Source organism: Lithobates pipiens, unplaced genomic scaffold (genome assembly GCF_037356315.1).
Source record: "Lithobates pipiens isolate NorthernLeopardFrog02 unplaced genomic scaffold, aLitPip1_a1.2 Scaffold_3, whole genome shotgun sequence".
Classification (NCBI taxonomy): domain Eukaryota; kingdom Metazoa; phylum Chordata; class Amphibia; order Anura; family Ranidae; genus Lithobates; species Lithobates pipiens.
Window position 1 is genome coordinate 82,029,906 of NW_027507790.1, and position 24,371 is coordinate 82,054,276.

The following is a 24,371-nucleotide window of genomic DNA, read 5'->3' on the forward strand; positions in this document are numbered from 1 at the left end:
ACGCTATTTTTAAAAAAAATTTAAGTTGCTTGAAGCTGCAATTTGGCTCAGGCTAATTATTACAAAGTTCTGGTTTCTGTACCAGTTCAGCTGAGTTGCGCTGGTTTCCACTTGACCGTAGTTGTCGCTGTCACCCCCTGTAAGTGTAGAAATGAAACAGGCTGGATGCATTGGTTACCATCTTTGCTCGGATATGGGTGGGGGTATTTAAGGTACTGACACCATTGGGTTAAGGGTGTTTTTCCGGGGTTCACTATCCCGACCTCATGGCCCTCCTGGCCTGGGGTGTGCTGCATGTTCCTGCACCTCGGGACGGGCTGGTCTGAGGCTTCGCAACTGAAATGTTAGGCCCAGAAAGTATTGGGACCTACTAATCCAGGGGTGGTCCTGTGTTGTTTTGCCTGTGGGGAGAAGCCAAGCGACTGAAGGATCCAGAGGAGAACTTTTCCAGGAGAGGACTGAGCATCAAGGTTGGTATCTCTGGAGGGGCCTGGAAACTCAGTCGGTGGACGCAACCCAGGGGTCATCAACTATACAGTTATAGCCCGGTCAATTAAAGGAAACGGGTACTGTGTGACAGTTCTCTAATATTACAAGAAGTTCCATCTGAATTTACAAGTCTGTGGAAGAGACTTTTGTAGAGCATCCCACCGGCTGCTAGGTTAGTGAGAGAAGACTATCCGGTGGTTGCTGGATCCAGTCTGTGGAAGCTGTTGTCCTCTGGATCGGGAAAATACCTCTAACTCGCATTTACCAGGTACCTGAACTTCCCTTAACCCTCCACCCTTTTACTGAAAGAGTTTGTGTTTAACCCAAATAAATATTGAAAAAAGGACTAAGTGTCGGAACTAACATCCTTTGGACCCCTAAGACGGAGAGGCGAGCAGGTGAGGTAACGGTAAGCCCAAATAAAACCAGCAGCTCCTTTGGGGGTCAGTGCTACACACAGTTTACTATGTTTCAGTTATGAATGGCTAGAGTGGGTGAGCTGTAGCGTTGCACCAATACCGATACTAGTATCAGTATCGGTGCCCATACCGAGCATTTGCACGAGTACTTATGCTCATACAAATGCTCTGATGCCTAATCCGATACCTGGGCAGCCTCAGGGATGATCGTGTGGTCCCCATCCGTGTCCTCCCCCTGCCTATAAAGCAACCGATCTCTCCAGTTTCCTGAATGCTTGCTGCTCCTCTTCTCTGTCCCGCAGGAAAATTGAGAGATTGGTTGGTCTATTTGCAGCCATTCCTGCTGCTCCTCCTATCCAGGTGTACAGGGGGCCTGGTCGCAGTTGAAACCCCTACCAACGCCCCTGGAACATGATTGTGGCACAGTATTGCTGCATAACAGGTTTAATACTGTCATTGAGGTGACGATATAACACCTCCCGTCAAATGCCCTCTGAAAAGCAATTTGAACATGGATCCCTCCAGACTGAACCAATATAACTATGCCAGAAATCTCATACCTGGAGGTTAGCTTAAAGGGACACTAAAGGTTTGTGTTTTTTTCCCCTTAATGCATCCTATTGAGAAGATCAGGTTGTTCTAGTTAGAGTTGTTCTTTACTTGTTTTTCAGAAATTAGTGTTTGATGCAATATGGGAGTAGTTACGGCATCCGCCCCCCCATCCGCTCCCCATGGGTCACATCGCATGATCACTTGTGTAACCAAGTATTACCTTATATGGAAATCGTATGATAACTGTTATCTTGCTGACCTGTCTTTGTTTGTGTATAAATGCCTCTGAATAAAAAACCTTAAATTTGGCACGGGACTTCATGCTCGGAGCTGATACACGGAGAACGATCTCTGTGTCTTATTTCTAAGATAAGAGCATAATAATTGGGAAACAGCAATATAAACTCATTAATGTGACCCATTGATAGTCACACTTAACACTATGCATTACGGTGACAAAACACCTGTCCGTGACTGGCCCCTCAGTTTTACTGACATGAACCCTCAAACTTGTCCGACGGGGAAGCGCTCTCTCTCGGCATGGGGTTCTCGGCTCTTGATTGTACAGATTGATAGCAGCGCAGCCATTGGCTCCTGCGTCTATGGACGCAAGGTAACCCCCCGGGAGAGCGCTTCTCCCAGGGGGTTATCTGATGTGGGGAGGAGCCACGAGAGTCGCCGAGGGAGCCCAGAAGACAAGGTTTGGGGCCACTCTGTGCAAAACGGGCTGCACATTGGTGGTATAATATGTTTATGATTTAAAAAAAAAACTGAACCTTTAGTGTCCCTTTAAAACAAAATAAGCTATAATCAGTGAACTGGCTTTTTGATTTGATTTTTTAATACTTATCAGAGACGCTATAATGACTGGAATCATAGAAACCCAATGAAAGCCATTATTAAAACTGCCGTTCCACTGATTCCAGCCTGGCAGGAAGTTACCAGTGACAAAGATGGCGGAGGCGGGCACTCACGTATTTCACGCCGTGTTTCCGGCCGTCTCTCAGTACTAGCTAACAGAGCGCTGTGACGCAGAGCTGGAAGATGGCGGAGGTGGAATTCGGGGACCTGGAGCTTTTTGAGCAGTTGGACGGAGATGTTAAACCTCTGGCGCAACACATACGTTTCGACGACGCCGAGGACAACCAGCTGGAGCCCGACGGGTTACAGGAACAGCTCGCCCGCTATGGGGACACAATAGAGCAGCTGCGGGCGGAGAATATCCTTTCAGGAAGCTCAGAGCTGCAGTTACCGGCCTAGAGAGCGGGAGGTGGAGGGGTGGGGGTGAGCGCGCTGTTCTCCGCTACAGAGGCGGCCGGGGTATTCTTGTCTTTATAGTTGTAGGCAGAGCAGCACCTTTATTATTACATGGGTGTATAAGGGTCACCATATAGCTTACTGTCTGATGATGCAATTCATATTCCATCTACCATCCTGCCTGATTGGATAGACTTAGTATTGTATAGATCTACAGGAGATTGTACACTGTATAGCAAGGCTACTGGTATAAAATTCACACAGGTCCAATCAGTAAAATATTCTTCCAGCGGCGGTCTGAGTTTTGTGTTTGTGCTACAACTTCTTCACATCACAGCCTCCTGTACACCTCTGTCACATCCCCTTTCCCACTTTTAGGGCTCAAACATCTTGGCCCTTCTGGTAAAATGCAGGGCTTTACTGTGTGGGCATCTGGACCTGGTGTGGCGATGTGCATTTAAAGCATTGTTCCAACTGAATTATTTTTTTTATCTATTTTTTTTTTTTTTTTAAAGTCAGCAGCTACAAACACTGTAGCTGCTGACTTTTAATAAGGACACTTGCCTGTCCAGTGAGCCTGCGATGTTGGCCCCCTGAGGCTAACCCGTCTATTGGATCGGATGCAGGGCCGCCATTCCAACTAAAGAAAACCGGCAGTGGAGCCTTGCGGCTTCACTGCTGGTTTCTGACAGTTGCTAGGTGCTTTGTGAGTGGCCAGCTTGTGTTCTGCCTGGGTTCCCGGGAATTAAAGCCGTGATCGTGGCTGTTAGCATGAGATCGGTGAATTTTTTTTTTTTTTCCCTTTTATCTCATGCTTTCCAGCCTGGAGGAGAGATGTGGGGTCTTATTGACCCCATATCTCTCCATAAAGAGGACCTGTCACATACCATTCCTGTTACAAGGGATGGTTACATTCCTTGTAATAGGAATAAAAGTGATCGGTAAAAAAAGTGCAAAAACAACAAATTAATTTAAAATGAACTAAAAAAATTTAAAACTCCCCTGTCTCTGGTAGCTGGTGTTCAGAAGCGAATGCACGTGTAAGTCCCACCCACATATGTAAACCCCACATGCGAGTTATCACCACGTGCGCGTGCAAAAAATTTAAAAATGTTCAAAGCGTTGCCTATGGAGATTTTTAGGTACCGAAGTTTGGCACTGCTCCATGAGAGTGCGCAATTGTAAAGCGTGACATGTTGGGTATTTATTTGTTTACATATGAGATCGCCGCTCATTGGACAGTCTGATCGAGTGGTAAATGGCCGCTGTGATTGGCCATTTAGCACGATCTGTGATTGGCTGTGTCCGAGGGACACGGCCGACACAGAACTTCCCCGATGCGCGCCCGTGGCAGCGCGAATTGGGGAAGTAAACGGGAGGATGCCCGGCAGTAAGCGTCCGCTCTGTAGCCGTCTTTTGGCTATAGGGCGGGCGCGAAGTGGTTAAGCGTAAACTCATTTATATATACACTTTTGTTATGCGAAAACATCTCAACTTTGGTGATGCAGCCATTAGTGTTATATTGATAATTTGATATCCCAAGCTCAGTTTATTTGGTGTGTTTTTTTTTATTTTTATTTTTTCTCATCCCATATTTTATAAAGCAGTGAATCTTCCTGGTGCGTGAGCTACCAGTGAGTGTGTGTATAAAGCATATTCAATATTCACTAGGGATGCACCGAAATTTCGGCCGCCGAAACATATCCTTTTCCGCAATTTGCCGAAAGGAAAAAAAGGCCGATAATTAAGCCATGATGGGGGTGAATAGTGCAGGACTGATGCAGCCAGCGATGCCCCTCTGCAGTGAAGAGAGCCGTCTGGTTGAAAAGAGCGCCGGGAACATCACAGCTTTAATTTCAATAGCTGTGTGTTCCCTGTCGCGCGCCGTCACACACAGCCCCTCCCCCTTGTCCGGGGAACTTTGATAGACAGATCACCTGTCCAGATTGGACGGGTGATCTGTCTATCAAAGTGTCTGGACGGCGCGCGACAGGGAACACACAGCTATTGAAATTAAAGCTGTGATGTTCCCGGCGCTCTTTTCAACCAGACGACTCTCTTCACTGGGGGGGGGGGGGGGGGGGGCATCGCTGGCTGAATCACTGGGGGGGGGGGGCATCGCTGGCTGAATCACTGGGGGGGGGGGGCATCGCTGGCTGAATCACTGGGGGGGGGGGGGGCATCGCTGGCTGAATCACTGGGGGGGGGGGCATTGCTGGCTGAATCACTGGGGGGGGGGGCATTGCTGGCTGAATCACTGGGGGGGGGGGCATCGCTGGCTGAATCACTGGGGGGGGGGGGCATCGCTGGCTGAATCACTGGGGGGGGGGCATCGCTGGCTGAATCACTGGGGGGGGGGCATCGCTGGCTGAATCACTGGGGGGGGGGCATCGCTGGCTGAATCACTGGGGGGGGCATCGCTGGCTGAATCACTGGGGGGGGCATCGCTGGCTGAATCACGGGGGGGGGGCATCGCTGGCTGAATCACGGGGGGGGGGCCATCGCTGGCTGAATCACGGGGGGGGGGGGCCATCGCTGGCTGAATCACTGGGGGGGCCATCGCTGGCTGAATCACTGGGGGGGCATCACTGGGGGGGGGGGGCATCGCTGGCTGAATCACGGGGGGGTATCGCTGGCTGAATCACTGGGGGGGGGGGGGGCATCGCTGGCTGAATCACTGGGGGGGCAACACTGGCTGCACTTATCTCTTTTATCATGTCGCCAGTCTCTGACCACCTCCTGTACCATGTCGCCAGTCTCTGACCACCTCCTGTACCATGTCGCCAGTCTCTGACCACCTCCTGTATAAAAATATTTTTTAAAAAGTCATTTTTGGTATCGGTGCTGTTTCGGTTTCGGTTTTCGGCCTAGTGTATTTTTCATTTTCGGTATCGGTTTCGGCACCAAAAAACCTATTCGGTGCATCCCTAATATTCACCAGACATTTCACTGCGACTAAATCGGTCCCTGTGATTCTAAACTGCATTAGAAGGGTAACCTGAAGTAAATGTCGCTTTCACTGGTATAGAAGTATGCTCCTTATGCTGCATTGTAATGTATTTTACATTGAGTTGCTATTGTAAAAAAGTTTATTCCCCTAACATTACTTGCACATCAAGAGCTCAAGAGAAAATTGTCTGTTCTTTCGCGGCCAAGGTATGCATATTTCCGTATCTACATTATTTTGCTTTTTCCGTTGTTTTTGAGAAATTTGTTCTTGGGTTGCGTGTATTAAACCTGTTCATTGGCGACAAAACAAATTGTCGTGTTTTGGTACACCTGGACACAGCAAAATAGTTTATGTTCAGGGCCTTATTTTGCCATGAAGAATATTTAGACTCCGTACATGCTAGCGCTAATTCATGGTAATGAAAATAACATTGAGGGTGCCATTCACATACATACAGTGCCTTGCGAAAGTATTCTGCCCCCTTGAACTTTTCAACCTTTTGCCACATTTCAGGCTTCAAACATAAAGATATAAAATTTTAATTTTTTGTGAAGAATCACCAACAAGTGGGACACAATTGTGAAGTGGAACGAAATCTATTGGATTTTTTTAAACTTTTTTAGCAAATAAAAAAAACTGAAAAGTGGTGCGTGCAAAATTATTCGGCCTCTTTACTTTCAGTGCGGCAAACTCACTCCAGAAGTTCAGCGAGGATCTCTGAATGATCCAATGTTGTCCTAAATGACTGATGGTGATAAATAGAATCCACCTGTGTGTAATCAAGTCTCTGTATAAATGCACCTGCTCTGTGATAGTCTCAGGGTTCTGTTGAAAGCGCAGAGAGCATCATGATGACCAAGGAACACACCAGGCAGGTCCGTAATACTGTTGTGGAGAAGTTTAAAGCCGGATTTGGATACAAAAAGATTTCCCAAGCTTTAAACACCCCAAGGAGCACTGTGTAAGGGATCACTTTGAAATAGGAGTATCAGAACACTTCAAATCTACCAAGACCTGGCCATCCCTATAAACTTTCAGCTCAGACAAGGAGAAGACTGATCAGAGATGCAGCCAAGAGGCCTATGATCACTCTGGATGAACTGCAGAGAACTACAGCTGATGGTGGGAGAGTCTGTCCATAGGACAACAATCAGTCGTACACTGCACAAATCTGGCCTTTATGGAAGAGTGGCAAGAAGAAAGCCATTTCTCAAAGATATCCATAAAAAGTCTCGTCTAAAGTTTGCCACAAGCCACCTGGGAGACACACCAAACATGTGGAAGAAGGTGCTCTGGTCAGATGAAACCAAAATGTAACTTTTTGCCCACAATGCAAAACGATATGTTTGGCGTAAAAAGCAACACAGCTCATCACCCTCAACACACCATCCCCACTGTCAAACATGGTGGTGGCAGCATCATGGTTTGGGCCTGCTTTTCTTCAGCAGGGACAGGGAAGATGGTGAAAATTGAGGGGAAGATGGATGCAGCCAAATACAGGACCATTCTGGATGAAAACCTGTTGGAGTCTGCAAAAGACCTGAAACTGGGACGGAGATTTATCTTCCAACAAGACAATGATCCCAAACATACAGCAAAATCTACAAAGGAATGGTTCACAAATAAACGTATCCAGGTGTTAGAATGGCCAAGTCAAAGTCCAGACCTGAATCCAATCGAGAATCTGTGGAAAGAGCTGAAAACTGCTGTTCACAAACGCTCTCCATCCAACCTCACTGAGCTCGAGCTGTTTTGCAAGGAAGAATGGGCAAGAATTTCAGTCTCTCGATATGCAAAACTGATAGAGACATACCCCAAGCGACTTGCAGCTGTAATCGCAGCAAAAGGTGGCTCTACAAAGTATTAACGCAAGGGGGCCGAAATTATTTTGCACGCCCCACTTTTCATTTTTTTTTTTTATTAGTTAGTTTCAAAAATCCAATAGATTTCGTTCCACTTCACAATTGTGTCCCACTTGTTGGTGATTCTTCACAAAAAATTAAAATTTTATATCTTTATGTTTGAAGCCTGAAATGTGGCAAAAGATTGAAAAGTTCAAGGGGGCCGAATACTTTCGCAAGGCACTGTATATACACTGATTTTAGTAATTCTCCTTTTTAATAAGGCTTTAAAGAGGGATTTCACTGTTATAATTTTTTTTTTTTTTATTAAACCAGCAGCTACAAATACCGCAGCTGCTGACTTGTAATTAATGGACACTCGCCTGTCCCAGGATCCAGCGATGTCGGCAGCCGATACTGATCGATCGCTCGGCCGCTGCCATTCTAGGTGAGGGAATCGGGAAGTGAAGCGTTGCGGCTTCACTTTCTGGTTCCCTACTGCGCGGGGCTGCGCAGCACAATAGGAATGGTCCGCGCTGTCTCTGGGACCCATGTGTGTCCCTGCAGACAGCGCGCCTGGACTGAAAGAGAGAGGGACATAGACTCCCCTGGGAGTCTATGCCCAGAAGTGGGTGCAAATACCTGCCTTGGACAGGTATCTGCGCCCTCCTCCCCCTGAAAGGTGCCAACTCTGACACCCGAGGGGGGGAGGGTTTCCGATGAGTGGAAGTTCCACTTTAGGGTGGAACACCGCTTTAAGTATCGATGGCTATTGCTGTCCCAGGCATTTGGTATCACACTGCCTGTGACAGGAGCTGACACTGTTCAGGAAACATTGGCTAATGGGGCTCTGTTCCACAGCTGTTTACTTCATCTACTGCCGGCTCATTTGCTCTTCCTGATGCTCTGGGATGGTAGGTCAGGAACCTACGATCTGAGTTTGCCAACGCACCATCCCAGAGTAGAGGGCTTCGCGGGCCAGCGGTTGGGCACCAGTGGCCAGCATGCATTGAGGTAAAACACATTCTGCTTGCTGGCTCTAAGCATATATGTCTAATATTTCGTATTTACTTGTGAAAACAAGCATATGCATGCACTTGGGCAGGAGTACCCAGTGCAGTTTGCATACAAATGAACATTCCCAGTGAAAAAGCTAGCTTTGATAACAAAATAAACCCTACCTCTTTATTCTTGCAAAAATCAAGTATAAGTTTTTCTTGCAGCTATGTTGCATAATTTTTGGAAGCTAAATCTTTGATAGATTTGTTGTACTTATAAATGGCACACCTTGCTATCCTCTGTGTAATTTGTTTTCTGTTTCTTGTTTTTAGTGGCTTATTTGTGGAGGAAAAGTTTGGTGGACCAATGTTGCAGATTCTTTTCATGAATCATGTTATTTCAAAGTAAGTGGCTGATTTAATTTGATTAAAAGCAAACTATAGACTTTTTTTTTTTTTTCTCTACAACCCCAATTCCAAAAAAGTCTCTATGTACATTTTACATAAACATGAATGCAATAATTTGCAAATCTCAAATCCGTATCTTTTTTCAGGATAGAAAACCTATCAAATGTTTAAACTGAGAATTTACTATTTTAAGATAAAAATAAAATTGTTTTGACACTGATGGCAGCAACATGTCTCTCAAAAGTTGTGACTGCAACAAAAAGCTGGTAAAGTGATACAAATAAGAAGCTGGAACATCATTTTGCAACTAATTGGGTTAATTGGCAACAGAACAGTAAGATTGAGTAAAAGAACATCTTGGAGAATTAGTGTCTCAGAAGTAAAAATGGGCAGAGGTTCACCAATTTGTGAAAAACTGCAGCTAAAAATTGTTGAACAATTTTTCAGAATCATGTTCCTCAGTGTATAATTGCCTGTGATCTTTGGGCCCTCAGGCAGCACTGCATTAAAAACAGGCATGATTCTGTGTTGGACATCACTGCATAGGCTCAAGAATTCTCCCAAAAAAAAAATCACTGTAAAGCCCCGTACACACGAGAGGACTTATGTCCGACAGACTTCCGAAGGAGTTCCGTCGGAGTTCTGCCGGAGTTCCGACGGAGTTCTGACAGACTTTTCGGCGGAGCGGACTTGGCCACACACAATCACACTAAACTCCGACGGATTCGAACGTGATGACGTACGACTGGATTCGAATACGGAAGTTCATAGCCAGTAGCCAATAGCTGCCCTAGCGTCGGTTTTAGTCCGTCGGAATAGCATACACACGAGCGGAGTTTTCGAAGGGACCCGGGTCCGGCGGTGTTCCGTCGGGAAAATTTGAAGCATGTTCCATATTCTAAAGTCCTTCGGACTTTGGCGAGTCAAAAGTCCGTTGCAGCCCACACACGATCGAATAGTCTGACGGACTCAGTCCGTCGGACTTTGGACGTTGAAAAGTCCGCTCGTGTGTACGCGGCATTAGTCAACACTATTGCTGTGCCATCCCAGATTGCATGATAGAACTTTTCAGTTCCTGACTTGCAAATAAGCTATATTTGAACATGATCAAGAAACCCTGCCATCTTCTCCGGGCCGAAATAAATTTAAATGGCCTGTTGCAAAGTGTCATCATACGAATATATTGTTTTCGGGGAACCATGAGCACTGCGTACGCCAGACTAAAAAGGAGATGGACTTTCCGGCTAGTTATTAGCACTCTGTTCAAAAGCCTGCCTCTGATGGTATGGGGGTGCATTAGTGTTTATGTAATGGGCAGCTTGCACATCTGGAAAGACACCGTCAATGCTGAAAGATATATCCAGGTTTTAGAGCAGCATATTTTCCCAAGACACCTTTTCAAGGAATGCCTTGCTGACTTTAGCAGGACAATGCTAAACCGCATCTTACAGCAGCATGGCTTCATAGTAGAAGAATCTGGGTGCCTAACTGGCCTGCCTGCAGTCTATTTCATAGTAGAAGAATCTGGGTGCCTAACTGGCCTGCCTGCAGTCCAGTCCTTTCACCAATTGAAAATATTGGGCACATCTTAAAATGAAAAAATACAGCAAAGATGACCAAGGACTGAGCAGTTAGAATCCTATTTCGGGCAAGAATGGGACAACCTTCCTCTCTCAACTCCAGCAACTGGCCACCTTGGTTACCAGATGTTTACAGTGTGTTAAAAGAGGGGATGCTGCACAGAGGTAAACATGGCACTGTCAACATTTTTGTGATGTGGTGCTGCCTAGAGATGGCCTTGCGGTTCGCCCGGCGGTCGGTTCGCAGTGAACTTTGCTCGTTCGCTATTCTGACTTCTGGCGCTGTTCGCGGTGGCCATATTCTTTTACATTGTGAAGAACTTTGACCCATGACGCATCCATCGTGGGGTACAGGACAGCCAATTGAGACATTTCAGCACATGGACATACCCCCTACCTTTATAAATAGACCTGATCTGGCAGCCATTTTACATTGTCTTTTGTCAGTGTAGGGAAAGGACGCTGTGTGGAGCAGGGACAGTCAGTCTAATCGCTAGCTAATTGGCTATTACTATTAGGTCCACAAAAGTCCTTTTTAAGGACTGGTATAGGTGTACAGTATATAGGGTTGTAATACACTTATAATATATGCTTTCAAATATAGAAAGTATATTTTGGTGCACTGCTGTGCTGCTGAGTGCTTACCGATTCTGCAGCTGTCTTTTTTATCAGTGTAGGGACTGAGGGACAGTTTGGTGTTTGGAGCAGGGACAGTCTGTAGATCACTAGCTACTAGGTCCACAAAGGTCCTTTTAAGGACTGGTATAGGTGTACAGTATATAGGGTTGTACACGTATAATATACTACCTTTCAAATATAGAAAGCATATTATACTTCATTGCTGACTGATTCTGCAGCTGTCGTTTCTCAGTGTAGGGAGGGACAATTTGGTTTTTGGAGCAGGAACAGTCTGCAATTCACTAGCTAGCTACTACTAGGTCCACATAGGTGTACAGTATATAGGATTGTACACGTATAATATACTTTCTTTCAAATATAGAAAGCATATTATAGTGCACTGCATGCAGTGCTGCTGACCGATTCTGCAGCTGTCGTTTCTCGGTGTAGGGAGGGACAGTTTGGTGTTTGGAGCAGGGACAGTCTGCAATTAGCTAGCTACTATTAGGTCTACAAAGGTCCTTTTTTTTTTTTAAGGACTGGTATAGGTGTACTATTTGGTGTGCAGTATATAGGGGTGTAATACACGTATAAAATACTTTCAAGTATAGTGCATTTCCACTGTGCAGCATTGTGACTGCTGAGTGGTTCTGCAGCGATACTACAGAGTGACAAACGCAATTAGAAAAAAGTGTTATAACTGGTGTGATAGACCAGTGGCCCCCCAAAACGACAGATTGGTGTTGTATACCTTCCACATACTTACTGCACTTCTCTAGAGACTTTTGTCACAGGGTCATTTAAAAAAGACAGGCAGGGGAAGAGGCAGGCCCTTCCGTGGGGGTGGGGGGCAGGAGCAACAGACTTGAGCCAAAGTGGCAAATTGCAGAAGGCGCGTGCGATTACGTCAAAGGACGCACCAGACTTGGTTGAGTGGCTCACTCGGCCTTACTCTTCTGCACCCTCCTCATCCTCTCGATCTGCACCCTCTTCACTCTCTGCTGTGTGCACCCCAAAAGACACTACTACCACCACCACCATATACCCTCCGCTTGAGTCACAGGAATTTTCCAATCCATCACAAGACTTTGCTGATGCGCAGCCACTCTTGGCATTGGATCAGGAAGACCAGGTAGCCGTTGATGACGTGTCTAGTGATGTCACGTGGGTGCCCACAAGAGGGGAAGAGGAGTGGAGTTCAGAGGGAGATGTGGACCAGCAAATAGGGAGGAGAAGCAGGCGGAACTTGGATTGCACAGGAGGGACAAACCAGACTGCTAATGTATCAGGAGCATCAACCATGTACGGTCACATCTGGCGCTCCCAGGAAGCCGGCACATGGCTCCACAGTGTGGGCTTTTTTTTTTTTTTTTTTTTTTTTTTAACGTGTCCATTGCTGACAATAGTGTTGCCATCTGCAGCCTTTGCAGTCAACGCATAAGTCGCGGTAAGCCCAACACTTACCTAGGGACGACCGCCTTAAGAAGGCATGGGAGCTGCCATCACCAAGCCCAGTGGGAGTAAAGGAACCCACAAAGCCATACTCCAGGCTTTCACCATCCAGCTTCGTATTCTACTTGTCGTCCACTCCACCTTCCATCATGCCGTCCTCACGTTTTTCTGGAAAAAGGCAGGCTTCTGTGGGCCAAATGTTCGAGTGTAAAAAAAAAAAATTGACGCCGGATAACCCTCTTGCCCAAAGGTTGACGGCTGGCTTGTCAGAACTGATGGCCCACCAACTACAGCCATATAAACTGGTGGACTTGGAGGCCTTTCGAAAATTTGTGGCCATTGGAACACCACAATGGAAGGTCCCAGGAAGGAAGTATTTCTCACAGAAGGGCATCCCAGAGCTATATGGCCATGTTCCGCAGCAAGTGAATGTATCTCTGGCACACAGTGTCGGTGCCAAGATACATCTGACCAGACACGGGGTCTAGCAAACACGGGCAGGGAAGGTATATAACTTTTACTGCCCACTGGGTGAACCTTCTGACGGCTGTCAAGCGTGTATCCCGTGGCACCCGTGTAGATTTGGTTTTACTGCCACGGATTGCATGCAGGCCTGCCTCTTCTCCTACTCCATCCTCCCTCTCCTCCTCGGCTGACTCCTCCTTTTCCGCTGCTAGTGTCTCTTAAGCTACGCCGCCTAAGATCCCCAGAACCTATTCGTCATGCCAGGTGAGACGTTGCCATGCTGTGCTGCGTCTGTTGTGCCTGGAAGCCAAGAGCCACACTGGCCCTGCACTCCTTTCAGCTTTGCGTTCACAGGCAGATCAGTGGCTAACAACGCTCAATTTGACAGTTGGTAAAGTGGTGTGTGACAACGGTGCCAATCTGCTTAGCGCATTGAAACAGGGCAAAATTATGCACGTGCCATGCATGGCACACGTCTTAAACTTGGTCGTGCAGCGATTCATTGTCAAATACCCTGGCGTCCAGGACATCTTGCAGCAGGCAAGGAAAATCTCGGCCCATTTCAGAAGCTCTTACACGGCCATGGCTCGCCTTGCTGCCATTTAGTGTCGACACAATCTGCCGGTCAGACGTCTTATTTGCGATTGCCCAACGCGATGGAACTCAACCATCTATATGCTTGATAGGCTGCTCCAGCAGAAACGTGCAGTTAACAACCCATACCAACTCTGCGGCAGAACAGGTTCTGGGGAGCTTGTTTTTTTTTTTTTTTTTTGTTTTTTCACCGCGCCAGTGGCTGCTCATGCGGGACGCATACAGACTTCTGCGGCCATTTGATCAGATCACTTAACTGGTCAGTCGCAGCCATGGCGCCATCAGTGACATTGTACCTTATGCCTTCTTTATGGCGCGTGCATTGCGTGGTGTCATTGATCAAGCCGTGAAGGAGCAAGAAGATGAGGAAGCCGCAATGCTGGATGAATTCCCAGGGTGGGCTACTCTATCTGAGACAAGTAAACAACAGGAGTCTGAAGAGGAGTCGGGAGGATGGTGCCGAGGAGGAGGAGCAAGAAGAGCATGCTTTAAACCTTTCTGGGATCCCTGTTGTGCGTGGATGGGGAGAGGAGAACGACATTATCCTGGATGATGAGCAGGAGCCAGGCCACCACACCACTTCCAGTTTAGTGCAAATGGGGGGCCTTCATGCTCCAGTGTCTTAACAGGGACCTCCGTATAAAAAGCATAAAGGTCAAGGACCAGTACTGTACTGGCAATGTACTTGGACCCCTGGTACAAACACAAAATGGTGGAAATGTTAACACCATCACAGAGGGCTGTCAGAATGGAGCACTTGCAGGCCTTGCTTCGAGAAATGCTGCATTCTGCTTTTGTGTGCACTGGCAGAGGAGTTGCGGGTACCAATCCAACAGCGCCCGCAAAAAGAGGGCGGTTTGAAGATGCGTTGGTGACTTCTGATATAAGATCATTCTTTTAGCCGACCAATCAACAAGTCTCATCCGGATCCAGCATCAGGGAACGCCTAGACCGACAGGTGTCCGACTACATCGGGTTAACGGCTGATGTGGACGCTCTGAGGTGTGATGAACCCCTGGACTACTGGGTGGGCAGGGGGCGATCGTGACCGATTTTAAGAGCACTCGCCTAGCTCACGACAATGTTGACTACCTCACATTAATAAAAATGAATGAGGCATGGATCTCGGAGGAATTGAACACATGTGACCAGTAGACCATGTATATGCATAACTCTAGAAACAATTTATTTAATCTAGCACGGAACTTTTCTACCTTTTTGGCTCTTCCTTGTACAAGAAAAGCACACCGTACTATATGCCCCCTACCCTCCTGTTTGAAGAGGTTGAGCGGTGTCATATATTTGGGTCCCGCAGCAAGTTGCTGGTATCAGTTCTGGCGTCAGTGCTCTCTCGGTGCTGGTGTGGTGTCAGTGCTCTCTATCGTGGTGGTGTCTGTGCTCCAGTCTCTATCGCGGTGCTGGTTTCAGACAGTGAGGGATATGGCGGTGGAGAAACCACTCAGCAGGCCGTGCCAGCACCATGGCTGAGGATCAGCACTGGACTGGCACCTCCGGACCACCACAGTGGAGCCCTGCATAGGTGGGGGTAAGGGCTGGGCAGAGGGAGGGGCTCAAGCACAAGTTGGCACACTGGGACACTGGCACAGGACTGCGCTGCCCTGACTGTGGCACTGATCATCTCCTGCACCCCCTTCATAGCCTGCCCTGACCTTGCCTCTCCTCTATGGCCTTCATGTGCTCCTGAATTGTCAAAATTTCACAGATTAAAAAAAAAAAAGCTTGTCCTTCGTCGATCTCAGATTCACTTAATACTTTATGTATGTAACGTTATGTTAGTGTCCATGTTGTGGGACTATGTGTGCACAGCTAGTAAGTATTTTGTGGCTGAAAATATGACCTGGAGGTTAAGGCTTGCCTGCCATTAAAGTGAATGGGGTCCGCCACGAAACTTGCAGTCCGAACTTTTGGTCACGTTCGCAAAACGTCCCGTCGGAAGTTCGTCCATCACTAGTGCTGCCATCCAAATTTAAAAAAAAATGTATTTTTTTTTTTTTTTTGTTTTGGACATTTTGATTTTTTCTATTGGGAATAAAATATGGGATTATGAGATCTGTAAATCCCTTTTTTTTAATTCTGTTTTTATGTATATTTGCACAGTGCCATAACTTTTTTTTTTTTATTTTTTTTTTTTTTTTTGGTATTGCGGTTGTAAAATGAAGCATGTTCAGATTAACTTAACTGCTGTAGCTCTGCTTCCCAGTTGATGCAAGTACAGTGGGGACGGAAAGTATTTAGACCCCCTTAAATTTTCCACTCTGTTATATTGCAGCCATTTGCTATAAGTTCTTCCCCCCCTCCGTGTACACTCAGCACCCCATATTGACTGAAAAAACACAGAATTGTTGACATTTTTGCATATTTATTAGAAAAAAGAAACTGAAATATCACATCACATGATCTTAAGTATTCAGACCCTGTTGCTCAGTATTTAGTAGCAGCACCCTTTTTATCTAATACAGCCATGAGTCTTTTTGGGAAAGGTGCAACAATTTTTTCACACCTGGATTTGAGGATCCTCTGCCATTCCTCCCTTGCAGATCCTCTCCAGTTCTGTCAGGTTGGAGGGTAAACGTTGGACAGCAAATTTTAGGTCTCTCCAGAGATTGGGTTTAAGTCAGGGCTCTTGCTGGGCCATTCAAGAACGGTCACAAAGTTGTTGTGAAGCCACTCCTTCGTTATTTTAGCTGTGTGCTTAAAGAGGAAGTAAACCCTGATGGGTTTACTTCCTCTTTTTTTCCCTGCAAAGGTAAAGCATAATGGACTACTATGCATCGCATAGTAGCTCATTATGTGTCACTTACCTGACACAGGAGCCAGCGAAGTCGCCGCTGATCCCTGTAGTCCGCCGCATCCATCTTGCTGGTGGCGTCTCGCAGCTCCGACCAATGACAGCGGCGAAGTCGTGATGACGTCACTCCCGTGCATGCGCACGGGAGTCGCGTCTCGCAGCTCCGCCGCTGCCATTCGGCGAACCTGCGATGACGTCACTCCCGCGCATGCGCACGGGAGTCGACAAATTAGGCAAATCCATTCTTGGATTTGCCGCATTTAGTGCGCCTGCGCGCCGCTGTCTACGGCGCATGCGCCGTAGACAGCGGTGCCCATTTTCGGGCAAATATCTCCTAAACCATATAGGTTTAGGAGATATTGCTTGGACCTACAGGTAAGCCTTAATCTAGGCTTACCTGTAGGTCAAAGTGGTTTGAAGGGGTTTACTTCCTCTTTAAGGTCATTGTCTTGTTGGAAGGTAAACCTTCGGCCCAGTCTGAGGTCCTGAGGACTCTGGAGAAGGTTTTCGTCTAGGATATCGCTGTAGTTGGCCGCATTTTCTTGCCCTCCTATTGCAGCCAGTCGTCCTGTCCCTGCAGCTGAAAAACACCCTTACAACATAATGCTGCCACCACCATGCTTCGCTGTTGGGTGTTGGGACTGTAATGGACAGGTGATGAGCAGTGCCTGGTTTTCTCCACACATACCACTTGGAATTAAGGCCATAAAGTTCTATTTTGGTCTCATCAGAGCAGAGAATCCTTATTTCTCACCATCTTGGAGTCCTTCAGGTGTGTTGTGGTTTTTATTTTATATATTTTTTTTTTTTTTCAAACTCCGGCGGGCTTTCATCTGTCTTGCACTGAGGAGAGGATTCCATCGGGCCACTCTGCCATTAACCATCACTACAGCCCTCCACCAGTCGGGGCTTAACTTTCTCCCATCTCCTGACTGCATCTCTGGAGCTCAGCCACAGTGACATCATACATGAGCCAGCAGAACATAGTCATTGCTATTCAAGAGAAATGGCTGCATGCACAAGTTTTATATAAAAGTGATTGCAGAGTTAAAATATCTTTAAATGTCAACAGAAGTGCGACTAAATGACTAGTGTCACAACCACAAATCCTAAGTAATTCACAGAGCTATGAATAGACAGTCCAAAAATGCTTCACTTCAGCCTTCACCCAGCGATTGAGAAAACGCTCTTCATGTCAGTTCTTCACTGTATGGTAACATTTCAAACTCTCCACAATATGGTGTCTACTAGAACAGCAGCAATCTCTCTAAAGTGCCTTGAAAGTATTTATACCCCTCCAAAATTTTCCACATTTGTCGTGTTGCAACCAAAACCTAAATGTATTTTATTGGGATTTTATGTGATAGACCAACACAAAGTGGCACATAATTGTGAAGTGAAAAATGTAATGTGTGTTTTTTATAAAATATGTGAAATTCAGCCCCCCTGAGTCAGTACTTTGTAGAACCAACTTTCACTGCAATTACAGCTGCAAGTCATTTTGGGTATGTCTCTACCGGCTTTGCACATCTAGAGTGACATTTTTTGCCCATTTGTCTTTGCAAAGTGGCTCAAGCTCTGTCAGGTTGGATGGGAAGAGTCTGAACAGCAATTTTCAAGTCTTGCCACAGATTCTCAATTGGATTTAGATCTGCCTTTATACAAGGGTTGATGCATATTATGTCAGTGGTTAAGACTCCGTGGGACCTCGGCTTGGTGCTTTCTGTATTGAAGAAATTGGGTTTTAACCCATGCAGGACATTCCCTTAGTCCCGACCAGGTTATTTTGTGGTTGACATTGCTTCAGCTTGCAGAGTTTTGGCATGAATTCTTGCTGTTTCTGGTGGTTTTGAGGGGGGTGTGGGGTGTGTTGTCCCCCCCAACATCGGTGTCTAGGTACCTGAAGTTAGGCGCATAACCCCATCATGATAAATACCCTCTGTCCCTTGATGTACTCCAAGAAAATGTTTTTACAGGTAAATAGGATTTTTTTTTTTTTTTTTTTCTCTTTCATAGGCAATTCCATCAAGAAATTGAGGATTTTGTTTCAGGCTTGCATCAAAAATACGAAGAACAGAAGAGGGCTAACCCTGAAAAAACAACTTTTAATATTAAAGCTCAGGTAACTAATCGTGAAATTAAATTCACAATGACAACCTTTTATCTTAAAGTGGTGGGCAAGCAAAAAAAATTAAAATTAAGTCAGCAGCTACAAACAATGTAGCTGCTGCCTTTTAATCACTTACCTTTCTAGGGTGCTTGCAGTGTCGACTGCCTGAGGCCGACCCGGCTCTCGGGTCCCGGCGCTGACATTCAAAGTAAGGGAGACCGGCATTGGAGCCTTGCGTCTTCACTGCCTGTCTCCTACTACTCATGCGCGAGTCGTGCGGTGCTTTGTGAATGGGGCGCGCTGTGTTGTGGGACACACAGTTCCCACAACACGCTGTGCTCCATTCACCACAAGACAAAGTGAGGTGGAGAAGAATGAAGCTCACAGCGGAATAGGAAGAGGTAGTTTAGGACGATCTGCCTGGCAACAGCCATTTCTGGTAAGTGAAGAAAGTGTGTGTGTGTGTATATTATATTTTTTTGGGAGCCTTTTTATGGTGGGGGTGTTTCTTTTATTTTTTATTTTTTTATTTTTTTTTCTCTTGTGGATCTCCCCTTTAATGTGTAGTTTTTCTATTCTAATGTTTGTTGTGTTTTTTGTTTTTATTTATTTTTCCAGCCATCAAGTTTTTCGTTGGAGGAAGATGGGGGTTCCAATGAAGATGCAATTAAAAAAATTAAAGACGCATTCAGTGTTTGTATAATTTTATTTTATATTTTTTCATATGTAAAAGATCAGCTTGGTGTGTGTGTGTGTGTGTGTGTGTGTGTGTGTGTGTGTACACTCGCTCTCACACACGTGTGTCGGAGATCGTGGGGGGGGGGGTTAAGCAGACCACCCACAGTGATCTTTTGTCGGTTCCAGTGTGTAGTGCCCACCCATTCCCTTTCTCAGGTCACTTCTCTTGAATACGCTTCCTCTACAACCATCCAGTCGTTTTATCTTGGGCATTCCCCCCTCTCTTGGCATACTGTCCAGCAGACCAGGGTGCATTTCAGGTCTACATTATGCTGTTAGTCTTGTGGCTTGCATATGGTTCACACCTCTCTGGTTAGAGTGTGTGTGTGTGTGTAATATCTACCAAAAATCTGACCGTTGCTACATACCTCAAGTTACAATGTTCTGTTCTCACATGTCCGTTTCAGGTCCCATTTATATACCACTACACTGGGGCAACACACCTTAACATTGATGCTTTGAACCCTCCTACCCTTAACAGTTAGGGAAGCTAACCTCTTGGCCTGTTTGATCTGTAGCTGCCACGGTGCGGCACATATGATTGGATGTCAGGAGCCATTTAATGGCAGGACGGTTCAGTAGAGATCACAAGCAACTGCCATGTAGCATTTATGGCAAGCCTTGAAAGTGATTGCTTTTGGGATCTGCTAAATCGATAGGTTTAATTCCACTTTAAATGGTAACACTCTGTAAAATTGTTTGACTTTATTTGATTTTATTATTATTTTTTTCTTCTTATAGGTTGTTGGAAGTGTCCTATACTTTACCAATTTTTGTCTTGACAAACTTGGGCAGCCACTCCTAAATGAAAATCCCCAGTTGACTGATGGATGGGAAATACCAAAGTATCCTAATATGAAGCTTCATTTACACCCACTCAGGGGTAATTCTTATTGTATCGTATGATGCTTTGTTTAAAAATTTAGACCAGCAGTAAAACGTGTTATTTGTGCCAAATCAAAATCTAAGATAGCATTGTATGAGTGAGGTAGCAAACGATCTGTTGCGGTCTGCAAAGTACCTTTTTTTTTAAATGTGAAGGGTTTTAAACATTTTGTGTAATACAATAGGATGTGCAGACAGTGGAGGACATTTATGAGACTATTTAGCAACACTATCGGTCGCAAATCGTGAAAGTCTCATTCAGAAAAGTCTGACAGGTTTAAAGACCTGTCTATAGTTCTAAGTGTAACAGTTTGCAAAGTTCTGATTATGTCTGATGTAAGATAGATCTCCACTTCAAACCTGACCCCCGGACAACTTTATGCCACTTGAGCTCTTAAAAGTTAACAGCCTCGCCCGCCCCCCCCGCTCCAGAAGTGGTCTGTGAGCTTCAATTATCCGGGGTATACATATGACCGGCTGATGTCTGGATCAGTGTACTGGGCCAGCAGCTACCCTGTAACTGTGCAGGAGTAGGTCTGTGATGGAATGTCTCCCAGCTCTTCAGGACTGGTAAGTCTGGGAGGTCGATTCTAGGGCCACCTCACCACCTCTTCTCTCCCCTCCTGGTCCCGGCCTGGGTGTCCCAAAAGGTGTCTGTGGAGGTGTTCTTGCTGAATGCAAGCAGCACTGTTCTGTTAAATGGTTTTTTTTTTTTTTTTTTTTTTAGTTGCATCGGCGGGCATTTTTTTTGAAGCCCGAGCGCTCTTTTCACCGCAGCTCTCTTGTGACAGCTTTACATGTGCTCTCACATGCTGTTTCCTGTGTATACAGGACGCTGGATGGCTCTTCCCTGAACACTGGTGCAAGCTCTGCAGATCGTTTCACCGCTATTCTATACAGCTGCTGCCGACAGTTTCTTCACTTTGCAACTGGGTAACCTCCTAGGGACTACAGGCATGGCTAGTAACATTCATAGAACGCCCCAGGGTGGTGAGTCTGGCACTATGTACCCCCCCACACATGGCAGCAGGAGGGTGGGACCTTCACTTTCCTAAGTCCCCTTGCAGGTGGCAGACAGGGTAGGGTCAGCATGGCTTCAGAAAGTTTTCTTCCCCCGAAATCCAGGCTATTGCAACCAGGTCACCTGCGGATAGCGCTGTGCCCATGGACACCCTGACGGTGGTCCTTAACTCTTTTGTTGCTAAAATAGAGGCAGTGCGTGGAAGGAAAGGGGGGTGTGTGTGTGTGTGTGTGTGTGTGTGTGTGTGTGTGTGTAAAAGGCCCCTGCTTGGGAGGCTCACATACTTCGGTGGGCAGAGCGACACGTTCTGGCCCTGTCAGCCATTTACATCCGGGGGGTGAAAAATTGGCAGGCGGACTATCTGAGGAGTCAGATGCTGGACCCAGGAGAATGGACTTTGCATCCGGAGATATTCAGGCTGCTGTGCCTGAAATGGGGCACACCAGATGTGGATCTATTGGCCTCCTCCCATCTCAATCAGAAGATGCAGAGATTCGTGGGCAGACGGGTCATACACGCTGGTGGCTCCGTGGGATCAGTACCAGCTGATCTGCGCCTTTCCTCCACTAAAACTGTTGCCACTTCTGCTTCAGAGTGGAAGCCAAGGGGATCCCAGTAATCCTGGTTGCCCCAGATTGGCCTCAGCGGCCCTGGTGCATCTGGTGGCAGATGCTCCCTGGCGACTGCCGCTGCGAGAGGACCTCCTCTCTCAAGGTCCAATCTTTCACCCTGCTTTACCATCGCTGGCTTTAACGGCATGGCCATTGAGAGGGTCTGTCGGACTCGGTGATTCCAACTATGCTGAGGGTGCGGAAATCCTTCACGGCAGATATACCATCGTACCTGGAAGGCCTACATCTCCATGTATCAGGAGAAAGGGTGGCATCCAGGATCCTGCTGTTTCTTCAGCAAGGAGTAGACCAGAAATTGGCGTTGAGCACCATTAAGGGGCAAATTTCAACCCTGCCTTTTCGTCTTTCGTCGTCTTTCGTCTTCTTTTTTTTTTTTTTTTTTTTTCTTTTCTTTTCGCGACCCCCTGGCGCCTCGCTCATTAGTGAGTACCTTTTGTTCAGGGAGTACGACATGTAGTCCCCGCCGGTGCTTCCACCGTAACCCCCATGGGATTTGAACCTGGTGTTGTCGGTGCTTCAGAAGCCGCTGTTTGAGAATATCAGGGAGATTCCCTTTTTGACCCTTTCACAGAAGGTGGTCTTTCTAGTGGCTATCACATCGGCCAGGAGGGTTTCAGAATTGACGGCCTTGTCCTGCAAGTCGCCTTATCTGTTCATCCACAGGGATAAGGTGGTGTTGCATCCGCAGCCGTCCTTTCTACCGAAGGTGGTTTTGGCTTTTAATATCAATGAGGACATTGTATTACCACCGTTGCGTCTTAAGCCGAAACACCCCAAAGAGGTGGCCCTTCACGCTCTTGATGTGGTTAGGGCTCTGAAGGTGTACTTGTCTGCCACGGCTCACTTTCGGAAGTCAGACTCACTGTTTGTTTCAGTGGCTGGTCCAAAGAAGGGTATGGCGGTCTCGTCAGCCACTATTTCCAGGTGGATCAGACAGATTGTAGTCCAAGCCTATGCCTTGAAGGGGCAGGTGCCCCCCCTTTCCAGTCATGGCCCACTCTACAAGAGCAATCGGAACATCTTGGGCCTTCCGACACCAAGCATCGGTCGCTCAGGTGTGTAAGGCGGCAACCTGGTTGTCTGTCCATACGTTTACCAAGTTCTACAAGGTAGACGTCAGTGCATCGGCTGATGCCTGTTTTGGCCGCCAAGTTTTGCAGCCGGCCGTGTAGTTGCAATATGAGTTTTTTTTTTTTTTTTTTTTTTCCTGGTTTTTCGATTAAAAACGCAGTACTGTTAATGCACTGTTGCATTACTTCCGCAAAAAGGTTGCGGTGTTGGGGATCTCTCCTGTTGATGCCCGGTTATGGCGGTGTGTTTTCCGTACACTGCTGCTTTTTATTTATTTTTTATTTTTTTGTGGGTTTAGTTTCACTAGTTCCCACTGCCATGGTGGATGAAGTTTTAATGCTGTTTTTTCCACCCCTCCATTTGGCACTGCTTGGGAACGTCCCATTTAGTTAGAGAGGAGCTGTGTCGGTTGGTGAATATAAGAGAAAATAGGATTTTTGTACTCACTGTAAAATCATTTTGCTCTGTAATTCCCTGAGTGACACAGCACCTTTTCTCTACGTTATACTGCTTGTTGACGTTCTGAGTTCTGCCTGGGAGCAGGGAGGGTTGTTACCTCAGGGTCCGCCCCATGGGGCGGGACTAAAGTTCTTTTGTATTGTTACAATTTTTGCCTAGTTCTCCTAATGTCAGGCTAACAAACCCATTTAGTTTAAGAGAGGCGCTGTGTCGGTTGGTGTATTACAGAGAGAAGGATTTTATGGTGAGTACAAAAATCCTATTCTTCCCCCCCCCCCCCCCACAAATAGAACTTTAGTGCTATTTGATCACTTTGACTATTTCTTTTCCCTAATCATCTTTCAGGACAGCCACTATGAGAGATAGACTCCTCCTCTTCCTCTGGAAACACTGCGCCAGCCCATAAATTCTTACTTCCCCTGCCGGACCTCAGTTATTAGTGTTTCCTCCGGCGGGGAGACACTGTGCAAGGAACCAGGCCGATCAGCTGGGGAGGCTGTGGCCGTTTTTTCGTTAAAAGAACCCGGTTGAAAGAAGGGCTTCGTTTGGAGAAAGCTGGGTTCAAACCGTTCGAAACCAACGTCCGCGTGTCGGACGGGTCGAACGGTTTACTTACCTCACCAGGTACTGCCACCCCTTCCGAGTCGAGCGCGGCTTCAGGTCGTGGGGGACTCCTATCGCGTCTACAGGGACGCAGCTGGCAAGCCGTTTGGAAGATTTCCCTGTACGTGGGTACAGTCCGCCCCTTTTTTTCTTTGAACCGAGCGGGCCGAACGACGGGCGACGTCGTATCCAGCGGAAACGAAGGCTTGACCTCGAAATACGATCGACTTCCGGTTCCGGGTCATGGAGCTGATAGGAGGGCCGGGCACAAGCTGGTGATGAGTTCAGAACGTGCACAGGCAACGTGGAACTCTGTAGTAAGCAGCCACCTGCAGTCATGTCGGAAGCTGAGGCTCAAACGACAGACTCTATCTCCAGCATTCCTAAGGTAAGAGCGCCCTGGGGAGGGGTTCTCTCTAT

The 24,371-nt window shown here is 46.7% G+C and overlaps 1 protein-coding gene across 1 annotated transcript in view; it reads left to right on the forward strand.

Annotated features, from left to right (window-relative positions):
• The first annotated feature begins 2,464 nt into the window (after positions 1–2,464).
• ZCCHC8 (zinc finger CCHC-type containing 8) overlaps positions 2,465–24,371 on the forward strand; it is a 62,817-nt gene continuing 40,910 nt past the window's right edge. Inside the window, exons 1-6 of the mRNA XM_077461933.1 lie at positions 2,465–2,679; positions 5,831–5,873; positions 8,840–8,911; positions 18,449–18,554; positions 19,161–19,235; positions 20,022–20,125. Of these exons, the coding sequence (XP_077318059.1) occupies positions 2,505–2,679; positions 5,831–5,873; positions 8,840–8,911; positions 18,449–18,554; positions 19,161–19,235; positions 20,022–20,125 (575 nt within the window). The 5' untranslated portion in view covers positions 2,465–2,504. The remainder of the gene's footprint in view (positions 2,680–5,830; positions 5,874–8,839; positions 8,912–18,448; positions 18,555–19,160; positions 19,236–20,021; positions 20,126–24,371) is intronic.